General features: G+C 29.9%; 2 protein-coding genes across 2 annotated transcripts in view; one reads left to right on the top strand and one right to left on the bottom strand.

The window, feature by feature from the left end:
- The window catches only part of eEF1gamma (elongation factor 1-gamma), a 29110-nt gene extending 11047 nt beyond the window's left edge, over positions 1-18063 (bottom strand). The window contains exons 1-5 of the mRNA XM_067287821.1: positions 18026-18063; positions 17746-17904; positions 8842-8905; positions 2403-2545; positions 2182-2325 (exon numbers count right to left, since the gene is read on the bottom strand). Coding sequence (XP_067143922.1) covers positions 2182-2325; positions 2403-2545; positions 8842-8905; positions 17746-17904; positions 18026-18037 — 522 coding nt within the window. The 5' untranslated portion in view covers positions 18038-18063. The remainder of the gene's footprint in view (positions 1-2181; positions 2326-2402; positions 2546-8841; positions 8906-17745; positions 17905-18025) is intronic.
- Positions 18064-18697: 634 nt separating this feature from the next.
- LOC136989623 (calcineurin subunit B type 1) overlaps positions 18698-19865 on the top strand; it is a 40036-nt gene continuing 38868 nt past the window's right edge. Inside the window, exon 1 of the mRNA XM_067287846.1 lies at positions 18698-18860. Within this exon, the coding sequence (XP_067143947.1) occupies positions 18858-18860 (3 nt within the window). The 5' untranslated portion in view covers positions 18698-18857. The remainder of the gene's footprint in view (positions 18861-19865) is intronic.

Below are 19865 nucleotides of genomic sequence, written 5' to 3'. Positions count from 1 at the left end.
TACTGATAATTTTGAATGTTTTATATCTTAACTTTTAAAACACCACAATGACAATTTTCTTAAATCTGTCAATTAGGTTTCCTAAAAATGTTAAAATATCATTTGTTTGATTTCTGAGAAATCATTTATATACAATAAATTATTTTTAAAATGATAAAATTCAATATTTTGTAATTACAATAAATATATTCAGATTATTCTCTTCTATATATGTCAAGAAATATTATATGACTTAAAAAAAAAATCTATTATTTTCTAATATATATAAATTTATTTAATATTTATGTGAGACTTCATTTCATGTATACAACACATATAGACATTATATGTATATAATACGAAATCTCTTGTTATTCCTCTATTACATTACATGCAAAGTCAGAAAACTGAGCATGCCGTAGAAAGAGGATAAAATTATTCTAAAAATTTAATTTTGTGTGTGTATATATATATGTACACACACACACAGGAGCTCCCCTACTACTTATGTATGTTCAACTTGCAAACTTTCAGACTTATGAACGATTTGACCCTGTATCTAAAATTTAAATTTCGTGCAGATTCTTAAGTGATCTTGCTAGTTGTGGGGTGGCATTGAAGTCAGTCTTTGGCCAGTAATAAATAATTAAATGTGGGTTTATTTCTATCATCATTATTTTTTCTTTTCACACAAATTCTGATGTTCCATTGCTGCTAGTGAGGTGGCTTTGAAATTGGTAATACTGGAGTAATAGTATTTTTTGCTATTTTCTTTCTATAAACTTTTACCATTAGTGCTTCAAAAATGTAATAGTAAATTTAGCAATGGAGATAAATGCAAGAAATGTCATTATTATTGTAGAAACTAAACTAGATATCATAGAACTGTGTGTGTGTGTTAGGTAAAGAAAGAAAGAAAGGGGAGAACTGCATTTTTTGAAACTCCTGCTACTAAGAGCAAGTAAATAAACATAATGTATTCTATTAAATATAGTAAAATTCTGTTAACCCAGAATTTGGAATGCCAGCAAACCTGATAAGCTGGCACATCTAGCTCGTCATTGGGGGATTATCAGTGCATTGTTCTTTACCACCATAATCAACAACTTTCAATATAATATAAACATTGTGGAAACAGATGAAGATAAAAGTGACATGATATACCAGATAAAACCAGTTAGTTTGTGTATGATTTTTCGAAAGACGTTAGTGCATAGGTTTGATATGAAAAGGAAAATATTTAGCACACCTAGAACCAATAATCATCACAGAAACAGCTACAATATAATACTGTTCATGTACTGTACTTTGATAATTAGAGTATGCCTGTATTTAAATACAATAAAATGTACAAAGTAAGAATGTGTGTTCTTGTTTGAAGCCAACCAAGGGTAGGAATAGTGTGGAAAAATTGAAATAGCATGCTAAACAATCATAAAAGGTGGGTTAGTACAGTTTTATGTGCGAAGACATGTAAAATAACTGTCCGGGAAAAAAATCCCACTGCCCAATAAGGCAACATATTTGATAAATGGCATTATGCCAGTCCTGATGAAGTTGGGTTAATGAACTGTAAATTGAAGGATCATGCACTAACAATACATGGTTATTCTGTATACAAATGTACTTTCTTATTTATTTTTCGACCTACGACAAAACCTCACTCAGGAACCTAAGCTGTTCGTAAGTAGGGGAGCACCTGTACATATAATTAACTTTATAGTACATAAAAATACTGAGATACACTGAAAATTTTATGTTAGAATTCTAAAATATATTATATATATAATAAATTTGAAGACAACTTTCTACCTAATGTTTCTATTCCATCATCATTATGTTGAACATAATTCTGTTTCTTAATAAAAACATAGAAAATATTTAAAACTTAAAAACAAAATCACTATCAGGATATCATAAATTATTAGAAAAAAATTTTATATTGTATTTCATCTTCAGATTTATCAATAACTTGATAATGAATGCTTATCTTGAAAATTCTTTTCTTTTCATAAATACAGTAAAGCTCTCAAGACAACCATTTCTGTTCTAGAGTTTTTGTAGAAGCATATTTTAATTCACTGTTAAACATACGTCATACTGTAGACAAACTTATTGCTTATGTGTCTACTTATAGTTAATATCTAACAAAATATAACTAATATTTCTGTCAATTATCAAATCTTAATAAAAATGCATTACCTGTTGATAAAGTGGAAGAAGGGTACATGCTACTGTAATATCAGCTTGTGTGATATTTTCTCCTACAAGGTAAGTCCTAGTAAGTAAATGATCATTCAATATTTTTAATACATTCTTAATATCTTCTTTTGCACGTTCAGTTGCCTGCAAAATATGCAATTTTATTAAATTTTAACTGCCAAGCGTTTGTTTAATTTACAAATAAGTAAGAAAATCAATACCTGTTTATTATATTGCATAATACCTAGACATGGAAAGAGCCAGGTGCATGCAGGAGGTAGAATTTCATTATCAGCAAAATTAATCCATTGCAAAATTAGAGTTTGTGTCAAAACAGTTGATCCTCTCAGCTGTTCATTTCCAACTAGAATTTAATTTTCAAATTCATTATTAATAAAAATGACAACATTTATGAGTTTAAGAAGTAATATCTCAGTAACATATAATGAAAAGTACACATTATCTGTTATTTGTAACATTTTATATATGTTATTAAATTTCTTACATTCTTTATCTTATTAGGTTATGTTTTGGGGATTATTTGTTAGTTAAAAGAGTTAATTAAGATTAAGATTACATTCACCAAAAAAATTTTTATTTTAATTATATTTTTTAATTGTTTATCATGTTGGCTGCTAATTTTCTTCAGAGTTTGTTACCAAAAGAAAATTTCTATGTCAATGTTTTAATTTTATTAAGTTGTTTTGCTACAGTAGAAAACTGACTGCAGAAAAATGTAAAAAAATACTGGTTTAACAAATTTTTAATCCCCTGTCAATTTACTATGCATCTTAATGTAAAAATGTTTCAATTTAACGTAATAAAATTTCAACCTTTTATGAACAAAAGTGATCATTATAATGAACTCCAAAGTTAAAAAAAATCAAACAATTATTGTGACACTGTTGCAATAATTGTTTGAATTGTGCAATTTTTAATGCACAATTAAAATTTGCACATTTTTTAAAAAATCTACTTTCAGAACAAATCAAAATATAAATTATTTAAATTTTTAAATCGTGAGGTCTTATGAATATTGTACACCTTAGAGGTCAAGTGATATACGGGGTATCCATAAAGTCCGTGTGCAATTTAAAGAATTTATAACTTTATTAGTATTTGTGATAGAGAAATTATGTAGAATGTATCGGAAATAAGAAAATCTATATATTTTTTTATTGCTTTATTGAGGTTCCACATGTCCACTGTCTTTAGTAATACAAAGGGTAATACAATTTTGTAGTTCTCTAAAAACATTTGCCAATTGATTTACAGCGATGTCTGAAATCACATTAGTTATTTTAGCTTTCAAATCTTTCTAACGATTAAGGCTTGATTGCATACAACAAGGTTTTCATATGTCCCCATAAAAAAATCTAATAGAGTCAAGTCTGGCAAATGTGGAGGCCAAGAAAATGGTCCACCTCTTCCAATCCTAATTTTATTTAAAACTAGGTATATTAAGCTTTCTAATACTTTTTACAGATTTTTTCTATCACAAATACTAATAAAGTTATAAATTTTTTAAACTGTACATGGACTTTATGGACAATTTGTATTACTGATTGCAGTTTATTGTAATCAACTCTATTCCAAGTTATCATTCTATATAGTATGAGGAATATTACATTATTATATACACAAATATTACTAACATTTAATGAGGTCATTAAAGGATATGTTTAAAAGAAATAAGGCAATGAATAAATGTTTACTTCCTATTAAGAACTGTATACAAATTACATTTTCTTTAATATAGAATATACAGCAATAAAAATGTTATGTAACTATCTTGTAATATTAATAAACAGAACAATAATGAAAATAAGCAAATTATTGAACCTATTGTAATAAGAACAAGCTCATGATATTAAACCAAAATTTTGCTATAAAAATCACTAACAGCATAACATAGTAAAACAGACACAATGCCACTTAAACAAATAAAAACAAATGCTGTGAACAGTCACTCCTTACTTCCCATTTCTCCTACCATAGCTTTTGAACTTTTCACAAATGTGCTTTGAAGAAATTCCAACTACTACATAGATTAACTAATAGTATTGGGTTGAGTAATAAGTAGTGATGTAACGAATATTCGGTTACTACCCGGTATTCGACCTATTTTTCACTATTTGGCCGAATACCAAATATTTAAATCACTATTCGGCCGAATACCGAATACCTAAACACAGGAGTAAGAAATAACAAAAACACAGTAAATTAATCATTTTGGTAACTTTTATTAATGCTGAACATTAAATTATAATTATTAAAGTTAATAAGAAATGGCATCTAACTCTAGTATTAAATTATTTCGTAGTTAAATAATATTATAGCCTTTATCTAGCCCGATATCTTATGGCATTGATGGCGTGTAGGTTAGAATGTATCGGACATTAATGATGTTGTTTAGTTAATTATGTCATATTCGTATTCGCGTATATTTTAATATTTCTACGATATTTTAAAATGAGTTACGAAACATTTTATTGAAACTTATCGTATTTAATGAAAGAATTATTTATGTATTTCTAGAAGATGAGTAACTAATATATAATTTATTTTATATATAAAGCAAAGAATGAGCATTTTTCATTATATATCAGGTCAGTCCAAAAGTTCGTGCGCATTAGTAGCATGTATGGGATTCGCGATAACTCATTACCAGATCGATAAGATTCCGAACCTGTTGAAACTTGTCATCGCTTGAATGATGTATTCGTCAGTTTGTCACCAAATTTCGTAAAGATCAGACGCATACTAGTACCGATAAAAAATGAATATCGATAACGCATATAAACGTGCTGTGTTATATTTTTTCTTTTCGAGTGGTGAAACTGCCAGATCTGCAGCAATAAAAATTAATAGTGTACATGGTGCACATACTATTAGTGTAAGGACTGCCCAGAAATGGTTTGAAAAATTTAAACTTGGAAAAAGCAACATTAATGATGAATCCCGTTCAGGACATCCTAGCGATTTTGATAACGACGTTCTTAAAAATCTTGTGGATTCAGAGCCACATTTAACAGTGGATCAGATCGCTGAAAAGATGCATTCATCTCATGGGACAGTCTTTCGCCATTTAAAGGAGATTGGAAAAGTATCCAAGCTTGGAAAGTGGGTACCGCACAAGCTGTCCGAAGCCAATTGCCAGCAGCGAGTAAACATCTGCATTTCCCTTCTATCGCGCTTTGAAAGAGAGCCATTTTTAGACCGTTTGGTAACAGGTGACGAAAAATGGATTGTTTATGATAACGTCACCAGAAAAAGACAGTGGACAGACAAAGATAAGCAGCCAATTCCAACACCAAAGGCGTCTTTACATCCCAAAAAGGTTCTGCTAAGTATGTGGTGGGATATGTATGGTGTCATTTATTATGAATTGTTAGAACCAAATAAAACCATTAATGCAGATGTATACAGTGAACAACTTTGCCGTTTAAATTCAGAATTGATTAAAAAACGCCCGCGATTGGTGAATATGAAAAAAGTGTTGTTCCACCATGATAATGCTAGACCACATACGGCTCGAACAACGTTGCAAAAAATTAATGAACTGAATTGGGAGCTTTTGCCGCATCCTGCATACTCCCCGGATATTGCCCCAAGTGATTTTCAGTTATTTCGTGCTTTACAAAATTTTTGCCAAGGCAAAAAGTTCAATTCTGAACAGGATATACGAAATGAACTCAGAAGTTTTTTTGCTTCAAAACCAGAATCTTTTTACACCAATGGAATAAAAAAGCTACCAGAAAGATGGCGAAATATTGTAGATAGCGGAGGAAAATATATCATAGATTAAAATGTTAAATTGTGTTTTATTTACACCATTTAAAAATTTCGCCAAAATGCGCACGAACTTTTGGACTGACCTGATACAATTGAAATCATGTTAATTTTTAAACTATTGACAAAAACAATAGCAACAAAATATCACAAATAGAAACTCCCCAATAATATATTTGAACTGTTCCACAACTGGGGAGAAACTAGACCATATTATGTCACCACTAAAGTATATCCTTAGGGTACTATTCAGTCTACAAATACGTAGTAAAAACAAAATTTTAGTGTTTAATTAAAGAGTTAAAATGATCGATCGCAAATAAAATAACTTATAAGTTATAACTTACATCTAAATACCAACAACTGCCGAATCATAGCAGGCTATTTACGGCTATTACATAAATTATAAACCAATTTGGCACTAGAGGTAGACGTTAGGCTTAGGCTCCATCTCATATTAACTTTAATTAATTTAAATAATTTAGACCTAATGGAAGAAAAAATCGTAGTGACAGCGGGCCAATAGAGAGCACGGTGCGCGATCTTTGCCATAATGCGGTTTGCGCGCCAATTTTCGTTCGTGCGTTAATCAAGCCGAATAGTTTGGCCGAATATTCGGTATTCGGCCACGCTCCTAGCCGAATATTCGGTATTCGGTTGAGGTCGAATATACTATTCGTTACATCACTAGTAATAAGTCATCGTGTTTTTTTATTGTAAAAATATTTAATTGGACAATAGCATTCAATTTTCTCTGAAGTGTAACTTTTGGATTTTCATTGTGGGAACATGTTACCAGTCTGTTGAACTGATTTGAATAGTTTTAATTTTATTTTGTAAACATTTTAGTTCCATTTTAGTTAGTAACATCCATTTGAGGTACATTTTGCTTTTTCATTTCCAAATAAGCTTAAATGCAACATTAAAAATTTGCAAAGTTTATGGCACTGACACTATAAAGGTGAGAAAAGCTCAATTTTGGTTTGTTAAGTCTTGGAAGGGAGATTTTAAGTTAAAAGATGATGAGCACTCCAGTCAGCTGATCACAGTCAATAGCAATGAACTAAAAGCTCTGGTTGAAGCCAATCCAAGAACTACCACAAGGAGATTAGCTATAAAACTAAATGTAAGCCAAAAGAGCACATGCAACCACCTTAAAAGGCTTAGAAAAGTTCCTAAGTTAGATGTGTGGGTTCTGTTTGAGTTGATGGAAACTGATCTCACACAACAACTAAGTATTGCTGGATTATTATTCATTGTCAAAAGAGAGATCCATTTTTAGATTGAGTAATTACTGGAGACAAAAAATGGATATTATACACTAATATTTAATGAAACCAATCTTGGCTAAATCCAACAGAGCCCTGAACATCCACACCTAAAAGTGGACTGCACCCAAAAAAGTAGTGTTGTGCATATGATGAGATGTGAAGGGAATGGTGTATTATGAACTACTAGATCCATACAAAAAATAAGTGCCAATGCATATTATGAACGATTACACTATTTAAGCAAAGCATTAAAAGACAGAAGACAGGCACTAGTAAACTGCAAGGGCAGAATACTGCATCATGACAATGCAAGGCCAAAGTAACCCTAGAAATAATAAGAATTGCAGTGGAGTTTTGCTTCATCCATCATATTCTCCGGATTTGGCACCCTTAAATCATTATCTGTTTAGATCTTTACAGAATTATTTAGATGAAGGCTGCTACTACCTCACTCTTAATCCAAATCTCCTGCCAATTGAAGTTGGTCAGTCTTAAGAATGCTAAATTTCCACCATGGAACACAGATGAAAAGTTCAAATAAGTCTCACAGCACTGGAGAACAGGCAGACACAAATTATCTACAAATGAACTCAGAAAACACTTGCTGTACTGACGATTTTTGTGTAGAATGACAAATTTTAAATGAGTGCATTGATTTATTTTAATTGAATCAAACTGTCAATATCAACAGTTTCATGCTAATTTACTATTATTATGTATTCATTTCTATAAGTTCCTAAGTTAAAATTAAAACACAATAATTGAATAAAAATTTCTATATTTTGTTGTTACTATTTCCACAAATATGAAGAAAATAGGCTTATTTCATTGTAAATACTGGATGTTATCATCCCTTAAAAAGTTGCATTATTAAATTTATTAAAATTAAAAAAAGAATATTGCATAAACTAAAATATTCATGTAAAATTTACTTAAAACTTTTACAAATTGTAAACATCGTTACATGATCATTTGATCAAATAATTTGGTTGCCTTGATTTGTTCATTCAAAGTGCTTAATACTGTATTTAATCAATCTCTTATTATAACACTATTAAGTTTTGTTAAATACATCAAAATATATATTAAAACTTACCATATATAAAGCCGATATTGAATGAAATCAAAATTTTCAAACCAAAGTCCAATATACTAGGCACATTTCCATTACAGATAAATCTTCAATGTATCTGAGATACTAAATTTAGACATTTAATGCTTAAAATGATATTCTGAGAAATATATATGATGGCACAATACTGTTTCAAGAATTTTTGGAAAGTCCCATATTTGAGTAGGATTATTGTATCTAAATTATTGCTTTTCTATTTCTTCGTAACATTTTCCTAGCTAAAATTCTCAATATTCAAAATGACACTTTCGTAAACTGTTGCTTCTTTATATCATATATATAAAATATAATTTAATTCTATAGCTATTATCTAAAGTAAACTAAATAATAAAGAATAAAGAAGACATTTCTCTTCCTTTGTTTGGTTACATATCAAATCTATGAAAGATGAGATATGTCGGAAAATCAAAGGTAGTTTATTTATTTGAATTATTATTTAAAAAAAACAAAAAAACAAACACTTACCAAAATGGGCAATTGCATTACTTTCAAAAATAGTACATCCAGTCTTATCATGCAATGCTGGTACCTGTAATTATTTACATATTCTAAAATTTAAAGAATAAAAAAAATTCTTAGAATATTGTAAACAAATTTACACTGTTTAACACATTCTCTGCCAGTTGACAATTCTGCATCAATTAAGGTCACATGATGCAAAATTGAGTCAACTGGCAAAAAATATGTTAATAATTTTAATGCTGGAATTGATACCTAACGGCAGTGATAAATAATTGAGTGCAATTTCTCAAAGTTTCTTAAATATCTATATAATTTCAAATATTCAAGGTAAGATAAATACTATTAAGAATATAAAATGTAATTTTATTTCTATATACTACTGTGATCAAAAAGTATCAGGAATGGTTCATTTAAACTGCTTGCATGCAAGAAGGCACAGTCATCATTTGGTTCAACTTTCACTGGTATCTAGCAGCAAGCTGTATGTCAGTCTGTTTTCCTTTGCAAATAAACACTTGTTTTGTGTGTAAAGAATTTTCGCATCAGCAATTTTTCAAACTGTTGAGTGTAATTGAGCAAAGAACATGCATCAATTGTTTTTGCAAGATAATTACTGTCATGAAATGTTGCTTTAGTGATGATGGTCTACCAAAAACTCTTGTTTTTGATTGGTACATGATGTTCAACAAGGGCAGAAAATGCATCCAAGATGAACCATGATCTGGTAGACCATCCACTTCAACTGATGAACATGCTCAAGTGGCTGAGGAAATGCTTTCTCAAGGTAAATCATTCTTGAAACATGGTACTACACTTTTGACACCAAAACAGATCAACAATCAAGTGAATGGCACTCGAAAGGTGAAGCAAGACTGAAAAGACCATGTCAAAGTCAGTCAAAAATCATCCATTGTTCACGATATAGCGAATTCTCAGTACAACAGATGATTTTCAGCAGTATGAGTGATCCATTAAAATGAGATTCTACTGTACCCATGATCAAAACATACTGGGAATGGTTCAATAAAAAGCAACATTTGAATTTATTTGTCAAAATTTATTTCAACTTAGCCCTTCAATGTAATCCTCTCCCCCTATAATACACTTATGCAAATGATTTTCCTAATCCTTGAAACATGCTTTAAAGTTGTTTTTGTGAAACCCTCAGGACTCTTAGCGAATTTTATTTTATGGCATCGATTGACTCAAATCCATGACCACGAAACAGAAATTTTATAAAACAAATAACAAGTCTGACAGAAATTTTAGTCAAGGAAACAGGAAAAGGTCCCACATTGCCACATCAATGAAACAGAGCATGCAGAACCATATGCACTAAATTTTTAGTCAAATTTTCACGAATAACAGCATTGACAGGAGGTGCATTAGCATGGTACAAAATCCATGGGTTTTCTCACCACAAATCAAATTGTTTTCAACAAATTGCTTCACACAAACGATGCAAATGCTCAAATAATATTTTTTGTTAACAGAAGGAATTTGTGATGCACAACATCATGACAAACAAAGAAAACAGTCAACATGACTTGAAACAAAGCAATAAATTATTATGCGTATTAAATTTATTAAGTGTCTGTATGTTAATAACATTGGTTGATGACATAGTAGAAAAACAGATGGTTTAGTTAGTTGAAATAGAGCTTGTTCAAGAACATTTCTTTCAAAAAGCATCCCAGACTACAAAAGTTCAGCTAAATCTTCTATAGAAGCCTGATGCTAGCCCCTATTATCAATTTGTACCAGCTTGAAAAAATAATAAGCTTTCTGTTGACTTCGTTGTAAAATTCTTCAATTATGCATATTCCAGATATCATCAAACTCAACAAATATTAACTAAATTTTGAAAATACATAAAGTTTACAATAGATGGACCCAGAAAAAAAATCTGTTATTCTGCAATCTATTAAAATGAGATTCTATTGTACTATCTATTTGGAATTTACATATAAAGGTCCCAGTGAGCTCTTTTCCGTGTTTTATAAATTTGATATACTGTCTTATATCACTCTTTCTACAGCTTTCCAATCTCCCAGTATAAAAATTTGGCCATTACATCACCACACACAGGGCTTTCTTTACATTACATATACAGCAGTTATTATTCTATAGCAAATATGATATGCTAGGTTAAGAATGCATAAGTTTGGGTAGGTATGATAAAGTTCAAGCTGAGAGTTATGCTTACAATCCATATGTATATCATACTACATAATAGTCAGCAAACTTACAAAAATATTTCATGTGTAAGTATTATGTCTCAAGTTTAAAAGTACAGGGTTCCTACTCAAAATTTTGTTTTAAAATCCCTGACTTCCCCCGACCAACTTTGTACAAATTCCCCGACCCTCATGTCCTCATTGATAAAATAAAACCACATTTGACTTACTATGCACATATGTATTACTTCTCCAACTTTTTAATTACTTATTTTTCTAATTTCCAAATTATTAAAACTAAAAATAAACTACTTTAATGTAAAACATTTATTTATTGTTCGTTAACAAATCCTGTATAATCCATGCACAAAAGTATATATTTATTCAATTTATCCCTTAATGAATTTCCTGAACTTTATAAAATTAATAAACTGGAAAAAATATCAGAAGTTGTTTTATTACACAATAAAAATTATTAAAATGAAAAATGATAAATAATACCGTTTAATTTATCATTTTTTATCCTTTGTAAATTTTTGGTCCTGAAAATATTTTGCAACCCTTTTTCATAAGTTGTTGGCTTCACATTACTTCTTACTGTCTGTATTCAGCTATACTTAATCAAGCATATTGTCAGGGAAAAAAGGCAACAAAGGAGGCAAATTCCCTGACTTTTCTGAACACTAATGAAAATTCCTGATTTTTTCCAACTTTCCAGGTGCATAGGAACCTGTAAGTAAATTAAAGTGGTATCTCACAAACTCAAATAGAATTCATTCCTAGAGAATGTTCAATTTCCAAAGCAAATTTTTCCCATAAGGAAGCATGGCTGGGCTCATTCAATACATGTCACAAACTCATATCAACTGATTTAGAAAAGGAAAAAATGTTCATTATTTGTAGCCAAATATAAAAAATTAACCCAACTTGGCAACACTGCCCTATCATGCATACCAATACAGTGTGGCCATTTTCGTTTGTGTTTGAGTTCTAAGAAAAGCCCAAGTCCGATTTTTGGGATAAAATTTCCCCGAAAAAAACGCCCAAATTCTGTGTTTGAGTTCCGAAATACCACTAAGTTTACGAAGTCACAGTAATGCTAGCTCTTCACTTCACTAAGTGATTGAATCACAATCATCTGATAATTCAGAGCGATACAATCACTACCCTACATGCCTACACAATTCGCACGAAGTGAAAGACAATTTGCAATAAATTATGAAATTTTTTTTAGAATGGCAGCAAAACTTTCAACATAAAATGAAGTTTCAGTTTTTCAATTTTAGAAATTAATTTTTTAACATTTAATACTAATGTCTTACCTGAGCTGCCACTATTTAAAACCATTTGCTTTCATACTTCTGTTTTTATACATTCTCATTTCTATATTTTGGGTCTTTTTTGTCATAAAGATAGAATGGAATCTGATATTTCCAACAGTTTTTCAGCAGCAATATCAGATCATCTAGTATTTGCTATTTATTTTATTTTTCTTGCACCTTTTTGAAATTTCCTCACCACATTGTATGTAGTGCTAAGAACAATGGTAGAAATATGATGATTTATATATTTGGAATTATGGGTGCTGCATGACAACTGGCACCCATAATTTTGCATGGCACATTTACTACACGAAAATATACATTGTCCCAGTACTTGAAGGCAATTTTACTGAACACAAACAGTAACAAAGGCAAATTAAATCACTTCAAAATAAGACTAAGTGAAAAAGCAGCATAAGAGTCTAGAAGAGATATATGTAGTTTGCACATTTCAGTTCGACCACTATGGACATATACAGGTATCCCTTGTATAATATAGTAGATATGTATATGTTTCAAAAAAGTGCTGTGTTAATACAAAACAACAGGTTACATTCCAGAAGTTAACAAAAATATACCATTCTTTTTTGTTGCTAAGAGAAATATGTTTAATAAAGTAATCAACAATTAACAATCACAATAAAAAGTACTGTTAATATCAATTTTAGTTAAACAAGGGCATTTTCTTTTTTAAAAGTATTGTTGTCATCTGAGGTTTTTGTTGATCTTAAACAGAAATATCAGCAATGTCTTCATTTTTTATTTTTAACATAATCTTCTATGGACGACAAAATAAAAACATGTTATTAATCAATAATTTGGTCTACCAGGTCATGTCTGTTCAGTCGAGTACCGAGCGATTTTTTCCAGAATTTGTGTTTGAATACCAAATTTTTCCAGTTGGGAACAGTTCGAGTACCAAGATACCACTGTATTTTGTTCATCATTTTTACAAATGATTACTTACTTACAATTAACCCTTTAATATTTTTTTTATTACATTTAATTTAGTGATGGGATGTTTAATCAGAATCAGAAATAGCGAACATTTCCAGGAATCAGAATCGAGAAAATCTTGTCATTATTTCTGATTCTTAAAAATGATTCTTCCGCATTTTATAAGAAAATTAATTGTTTCAGTTTCATTTCAAAGATTAAAATTACAATATTAACAATTAAATATTAAACTTATTGAAAACTTTCATGCTGACAAGCAGAGAGTAGTGGCAAGGTGTCATCTGTCATGGTGGACTTTTCTTTCATGTAGTCTAGTGGTTCCCAACCAGTGGTCCATGAAAGATTTAAAACTTTTATTCATTTTAAATTATTATTCCCACATTGATACAAACTGAATTTAATTTTTACTAAAAATGTTGTTACTAAAGCATGTTACTCGAGTTTAATGATTACTTATGTTAAAAGTTTTGATTAAAGTTTATTTTTAGATTGACACAGTTTATTTTTTTTAAACCTTGTTGTCCCTGCTAACAACAACAAAATCAAAGTGGTCCCTGGTCAAAAAAAGGTTGGGAACTGCTGATGTAGTCAGAGAAATGAGAGATTGCACTCAGTCGGTTCTAACTGTCCCCATTTTAGGAAATATAGGTGACTTTAGAATTGCAATCCGGCCAGCTTTGGGCTTGCAATCTGTATTCTGTATATAAACACTGCTTTAATTTCCAATTGATTTGATTTTAATTTTAATTAATTAGATTTTATTTTTGGTGTAAAAGTGAGAGTTTTAATTATTATTTCTAATAATTTTTATTTATTTAATTTTGCCTGCATTTTTTGAACCCTTAATTACAATTTTTTAATTAATTACAACTCTTTTTTTCTTTTGCAATGTAAGTATAGAAATTGCTTTAGAGTTGTTTTGCACAAAAGTTTACTAAAAAAATAAATAAATTTAATTATTTCATTAATTTTTGTTTAATAAATTTTTCAGTTTTTAAAAATTTTTAATTATAATTGAACTTTTTAACATTGAACTTTTGGGATATCTAGTTTCAAATCAAGGCTGGCAGTTGGCAAAATAGTTTAAAATGTAAACGAAATTATATTTTAATTGAAAAAAAGAAAATTTTTAATATTAAAGTGTGTTTACTTATGATAAAACAACTTTCTCATTGCATCAGCCAATGAAGCAGTTTCCAAAGATGACAACCCTATGTGACATGATGGAATAGTTCAATGAGTAAAATGGAATTAGCTGTAATTAGTGTTGCAATATTAACTTTATCTGAAATAACATTACAAATTTATTCCTTATTACACAATAAAAGCACGTGTATTCGCATATAAATGGAGAATTTTCATGTTTCTTTTGAAAAATTGATTCTAGATTTCCCGATTGTTTTCCATTCTTTAGTTTGATGTTTATTAATTAACGAATGTACTTCATAATGTAAATTGTTAATTTTTCTAAACTAAACTTTAGAAAGTATTCTAAAGAATCGGAATCGTATCAAACTCTAGAGAAATTTTGTCATCATCCCCATCACTAGTTTATTTGTTTAAATCATACCATTGGGTTGTTTGAAAAGTTTGTAGTGATTTTTCACAGCTCCAAAAAGTTCAAATGTTTACATGCTATGCAAGACAAAATACATAAATTAAAAAACAATCAAGCTATTATTAATTATGACAGTCACAATGCCAGACTGCAATTTTTCACCACAATATTCTCAATTTTACTAGGGTCTTGCCCCTATATGTCATACTTTTCCGTTACAAAAGTCATGCTGATCATCTAACTCCATTCAGGAGAAAAGTTTTGAATTAAAATGACATGACTTCTGGTCCACACTGGAAGTTTGCATAAACTTAATTGGGACCTCCTGCCAATAAGGCAGGAGGTCCCAATCTGGAGCTCTCCATATCTGGTCTTAACTTTCACCTATCTCACTCTGTTCTCAAGATTAAGGAAAAGCAGACAGACAGACACCAGTGGAAATTTATAGTTCTACAATTTTTGAAAATTGCAGTCCAATTACTACAATGATGGAGCAAGCTGGTCTCTGACCACAAAGGTTTGTACTTATCCATCATCATCATAACTAATTCCATGGTGTACCTTCTTACACAGGTAAATCTAGAATGTTAGCTAGTAGGATGACATTTTTCATAGGAATACCTCCTATGAAAAATGACAGAACTAAGGTGTTGGATTATAAATTTGTTTGTTTGTTTAGTTATGGCAATGCAACACTTGGGCAATCTGCCTAGGGGGGGGGTGCCTTCTGGGAGGTCTTTTAAGGGAAACTGGCCCCTATTTAGGCATTACAGATGTGGAGAAAACTTCACGTGGCCAGCCTGTCCGAGTGAGGGGCAAACCCACAACCAAACTCCCAGCATTCAGGGTACGAAGACCGCTTGGCCACTGGATTATAAGTAAAAGCCTTTGTAGTCAGAGGCCAGCTTGCTCTACCAGTGCAGTGATTGTAATATGCTGTTTATTTGGGAGACATTATTTTGTCTTGCAAAGTATGTAATCAGCCCACATTTAAACTTCCAGACTACTGAATATTCCTCTTTAAGGCAATTAAATGCCCTTAGATATATCAACAATTTTCCAGACAATTAGTATTAATATAAAATTTATATACACAACATCTCAAAGTCCAATGTTTAATCATAACCCCAATTCAAAATGGTTGTTTGGCTTATGATTAAACATTGGGCTTTGAGGTGTGTGTGTGTGTGTGTCTCATGCAAAACTCAGATTTAGTTTATGAAGTAACACAAGAGCTTCTATAATACATAAGTGACAGCTATGTCTGTGACAACATCCAATCAAATACTGTGAATGTTTATTTAGTTCAAGTTTTGTAAATTCTATTTTATAATCATTATTAATTTTATTGTAAATCTGACAATGGCTGATAAAATTGTTTGAAAATGTTAGTTTATTGATTAGTGTTTATTTATTGCTGGATTTTTGGTTATTGTAATTTTTGTCAAATCAGTCTGGTTATTTATTACTTGTGTAGTGGCTATGCTGATAAAAAGTTACAGAAAGCTGGTTGTTCAAATGCGCCTTACATCTTGAGTTGCCTTTTTAAAATAATGCCATTTCATTCATCTTTTCCCAGCTTCAATTTACTGAATCAACCTTCCAGTGGAGTGTGCCACAATTATTTGTTTAAAAAGATAATGTTTACATATTTATGTAGTTACCAAGTGCTTATATATAACATAGAAATCTGCAATGTTTTTTAATTTTAAAGATGTCCACAGGTCTTAGTAACTCTGTCCTTTACATCCAGCATCTCAGAAGTTTGTGAACAATTGATCTAGAATGGCAGTTTCCAAAGAATGAAAAATATCACAATATTGTCTCATTTAATTTAGATTGGATCATCATGTCAACTCAATTGGCAAGAGAAATAGAACAGGCAATTTTTTCTAAAACTGCAATCCAATATCTTTTCTATTGATGTAAAAATATCGATCACAAGAAATGTATCGATATTTTCAAGATTTATAATCTGTACTTGTATACATACTGTATATTAAATTATAATGCTTTAAAAATTTATTTTTAAAGAACAAGTAATACTATAGAAACTTTATAGCAGCATTTTCTCAATTTTTAAGAAAAGCGACATTTAATAGCCATCTGCAAAAAAAAAAACAATTTTTTGTCACTGACACACACAAAAAAACTATAAATAAAAAATCGTAAAACTGCATACTGACTCTGCATCATTTGGCCTGTTTAAACTTCATGGATTATCACATCTGACAGCAGAGGCATACATCATAGTCAACAGTTGTAACTGAGCAAAGGGGTTTCAATCGGTAGCTGTTACCAATCTGTTCAATCTGCCGAATGACAAGTGATATATGCGTTGGAACAAAAAGCAGCCACCATCAGGTAGTGATAGATATCATAGATGAAAGACGTTACTAAATGTGACACCAAAATACCAAACATGTTCCAAAATAGTGCTACTGTAGAGGACATTCAGCAGAAAAATACTGAACAGCTCTGGAACTTTTGAGTCTGCTGAACGCAGCCAATGTGTCACATGATTTCACTTCGACACCACTCAGCCACGTGACCATCTCCAAATGTTGCTCACCTCTGCCATGACATTTCCGACCCATTTCCAGAGAACTTTTTGATTCACCTCTTTATGGACTCTGACGAGACCATGGACCATAGTTTGATAAACATGGCATTTGTTACATTTCCTGTAATACTGTAACATTCTACAACAAAACTCACAGACTTAAACACTGCTATAAAGCTTCTATAGTACTACCAAAGAACGAATGATGCTCAAATATTAGTATATATTACGTGTCTTTTATGATCTATATTTTTATTATCAGTAAAAAATCCGAAGACATTTAACATACTTAAAAATGTAATTTACAATTTGAAATAATCATAATTTTACCTTTCCTACTGGAAATTTTTCTAAAAATTCCTTCTTTTTATTTGTTTCTCCAAATATAAACTTTGGTGGTTCATCTACAACATCTAATTTGAAACCACTATAGGCAGCAGCAATCAAAATCTTGTTTGCTCTAAAATTATTTTTGTAGCTGTAAAGAATCTAAAATTAAGGAAAAAAACATTATAACTATTAACTTATATTTGTAACTTTACATTATTTTCATATATTTTTCTACTATTGTAAAGATTAAATCGGATAGAAAAACGAGCAAAATACTCACGCTAGTCTCCATGGTAGACGTAGAACGAGAAGAGAATACCCTGGTGGTGATTATTAATTAATACAATTTATTCATATGTTTTAATAATATAAATATTATTTTTTTTAAATTTAATTTTATTTAACATTATTTGCTGTTTTTCAATAACGTTACATTTATATTTTTATTTACTAAAAGTAAACAATACCGTTTTATTAAAAATAAAAAATAAAAATATAAAAACATTTATTAAATAAACTAATAAAAATTAATTTATCTATATAAATTATATTTATTAATTTATATATAAAATCTAAAATATATTTTTTAAAAATATTTCAAAATCTAAATGTGAATTTAACATATCTCGTAATACATTATACAACATTCGTTACCAAATATTATTGGTTAATATTTACTACGATTAAATTAAATTAAATTAAAAATAAATATGAAAAATTAATAAATAATATAATTAAATAATACAATTATTAATATTTTTAAAGTTATTTCTTATTTTTTTAAAAATTACGATAATTGGTAATTTTAATTGGAGAATATTATAAGTGTTATCTATTACTATTTTATAAAATAAGAAATAATATATTTCTACATAAAAATTTAAATATTATTTTAACCGTAAATAAAAACCATTACTTTTATTATTATTATTATTTTTATTTTTATTTTTTTTTATAATATCGAATCCGTTCCTGTTGGCCGCGAGATCCCGTATGAAGTAGTAGCGAAGGGATTCATTAAAAAATTTCGTCGCATTGAATCTAGATTTACGAAATAAAAAAGGACGTAGAACTTTCTTCTGTCACACTAAAACACATTAGTACAATTCAAAATGGTAAGTAATTATGTAATTTCCGATTCAGAGTTTAATTTTAAGTGTAAACTGATATTTACCAATTGGAGGAAAAGTAGTACGTTCGCTTATCCGCATGCAAATTAACAAAAATTGACCCGTTTGTAATTGTTTTTAGTAAACGAGATGATTTCCTCGTATCATGATCTTTAAGAATCGTTATTAAAGTGAAATTGCATCGTTCGTGCGGATACGATTACATGTATCATTTAACATAATGAACTAAAATATAAACATTACAAGAAGAATTGGTAAATCAGATATATTTTTTTAACCCCCGATAAATTATTCATAATTTTATTAAATATTCAATATTACATTTAAATGTTCGTGCAAATTAATATTAATTATATGAGACGTTATATACTGACTCCTCTACAGTTTTGTAAACTCTATAGAAGTTAGGAGGAAAAGTAATAATGAAATTTGCCTTTTGAGCTGTCTTTTGTTGTATAATTATTATTGAATAGATGAATTTTAATTGAAATTGTGAATAAAAATGTGACATTATTTTCCTGCTAATCTTTGATTCGTTATATAAATAATTTTAGTTTCGCAATGGTAAAAGCGATTCCATCTGTTTGGCGTATGTGATTGTGTAGGAAAACCACGTATGAGAATTATAACTTGTAGAATTTTGTTGGATGGCAATTTTATGAAAATTAACTCAAAGAAGACAGTCTGTCCGAAATTGGGAACCGCCATTTATTTGCTTCTTGTGTTCTGGAATACAAACGTTTGACGATCTGACCTTTCTTTTTAGGCTGCTTGGCTGTCGAGTTTAAAAACGTCTCTTTAAAAAACACTGAAAAATATCTAATTAAAATTACAAAGTCAAAAATTGGAACCGGCAGATCTTACAGATGCCTTTGTTTTTCTTTCCGTCCCTACCGCTCTGGGATTTTCGAGCTTTATATCTACAGAGGTAAAAGGTATCGAATGTTTGTATTCTGGAACACGAGAAGTGAATAAATGGTGGTTCCAAAT

The sequence above is a fragment of the Centruroides vittatus genome, unplaced genomic scaffold (genome assembly GCF_030686945.1).
Source record: "Centruroides vittatus isolate TY-2023 unplaced genomic scaffold, ASM3068694v2 scaffold_712, whole genome shotgun sequence".
Classification (NCBI taxonomy): Eukaryota; Metazoa; Arthropoda; class Arachnida; order Scorpiones; family Buthidae; genus Centruroides; species Centruroides vittatus.
This window is presented reverse-complemented; position numbering and strand designations above follow the sequence as displayed.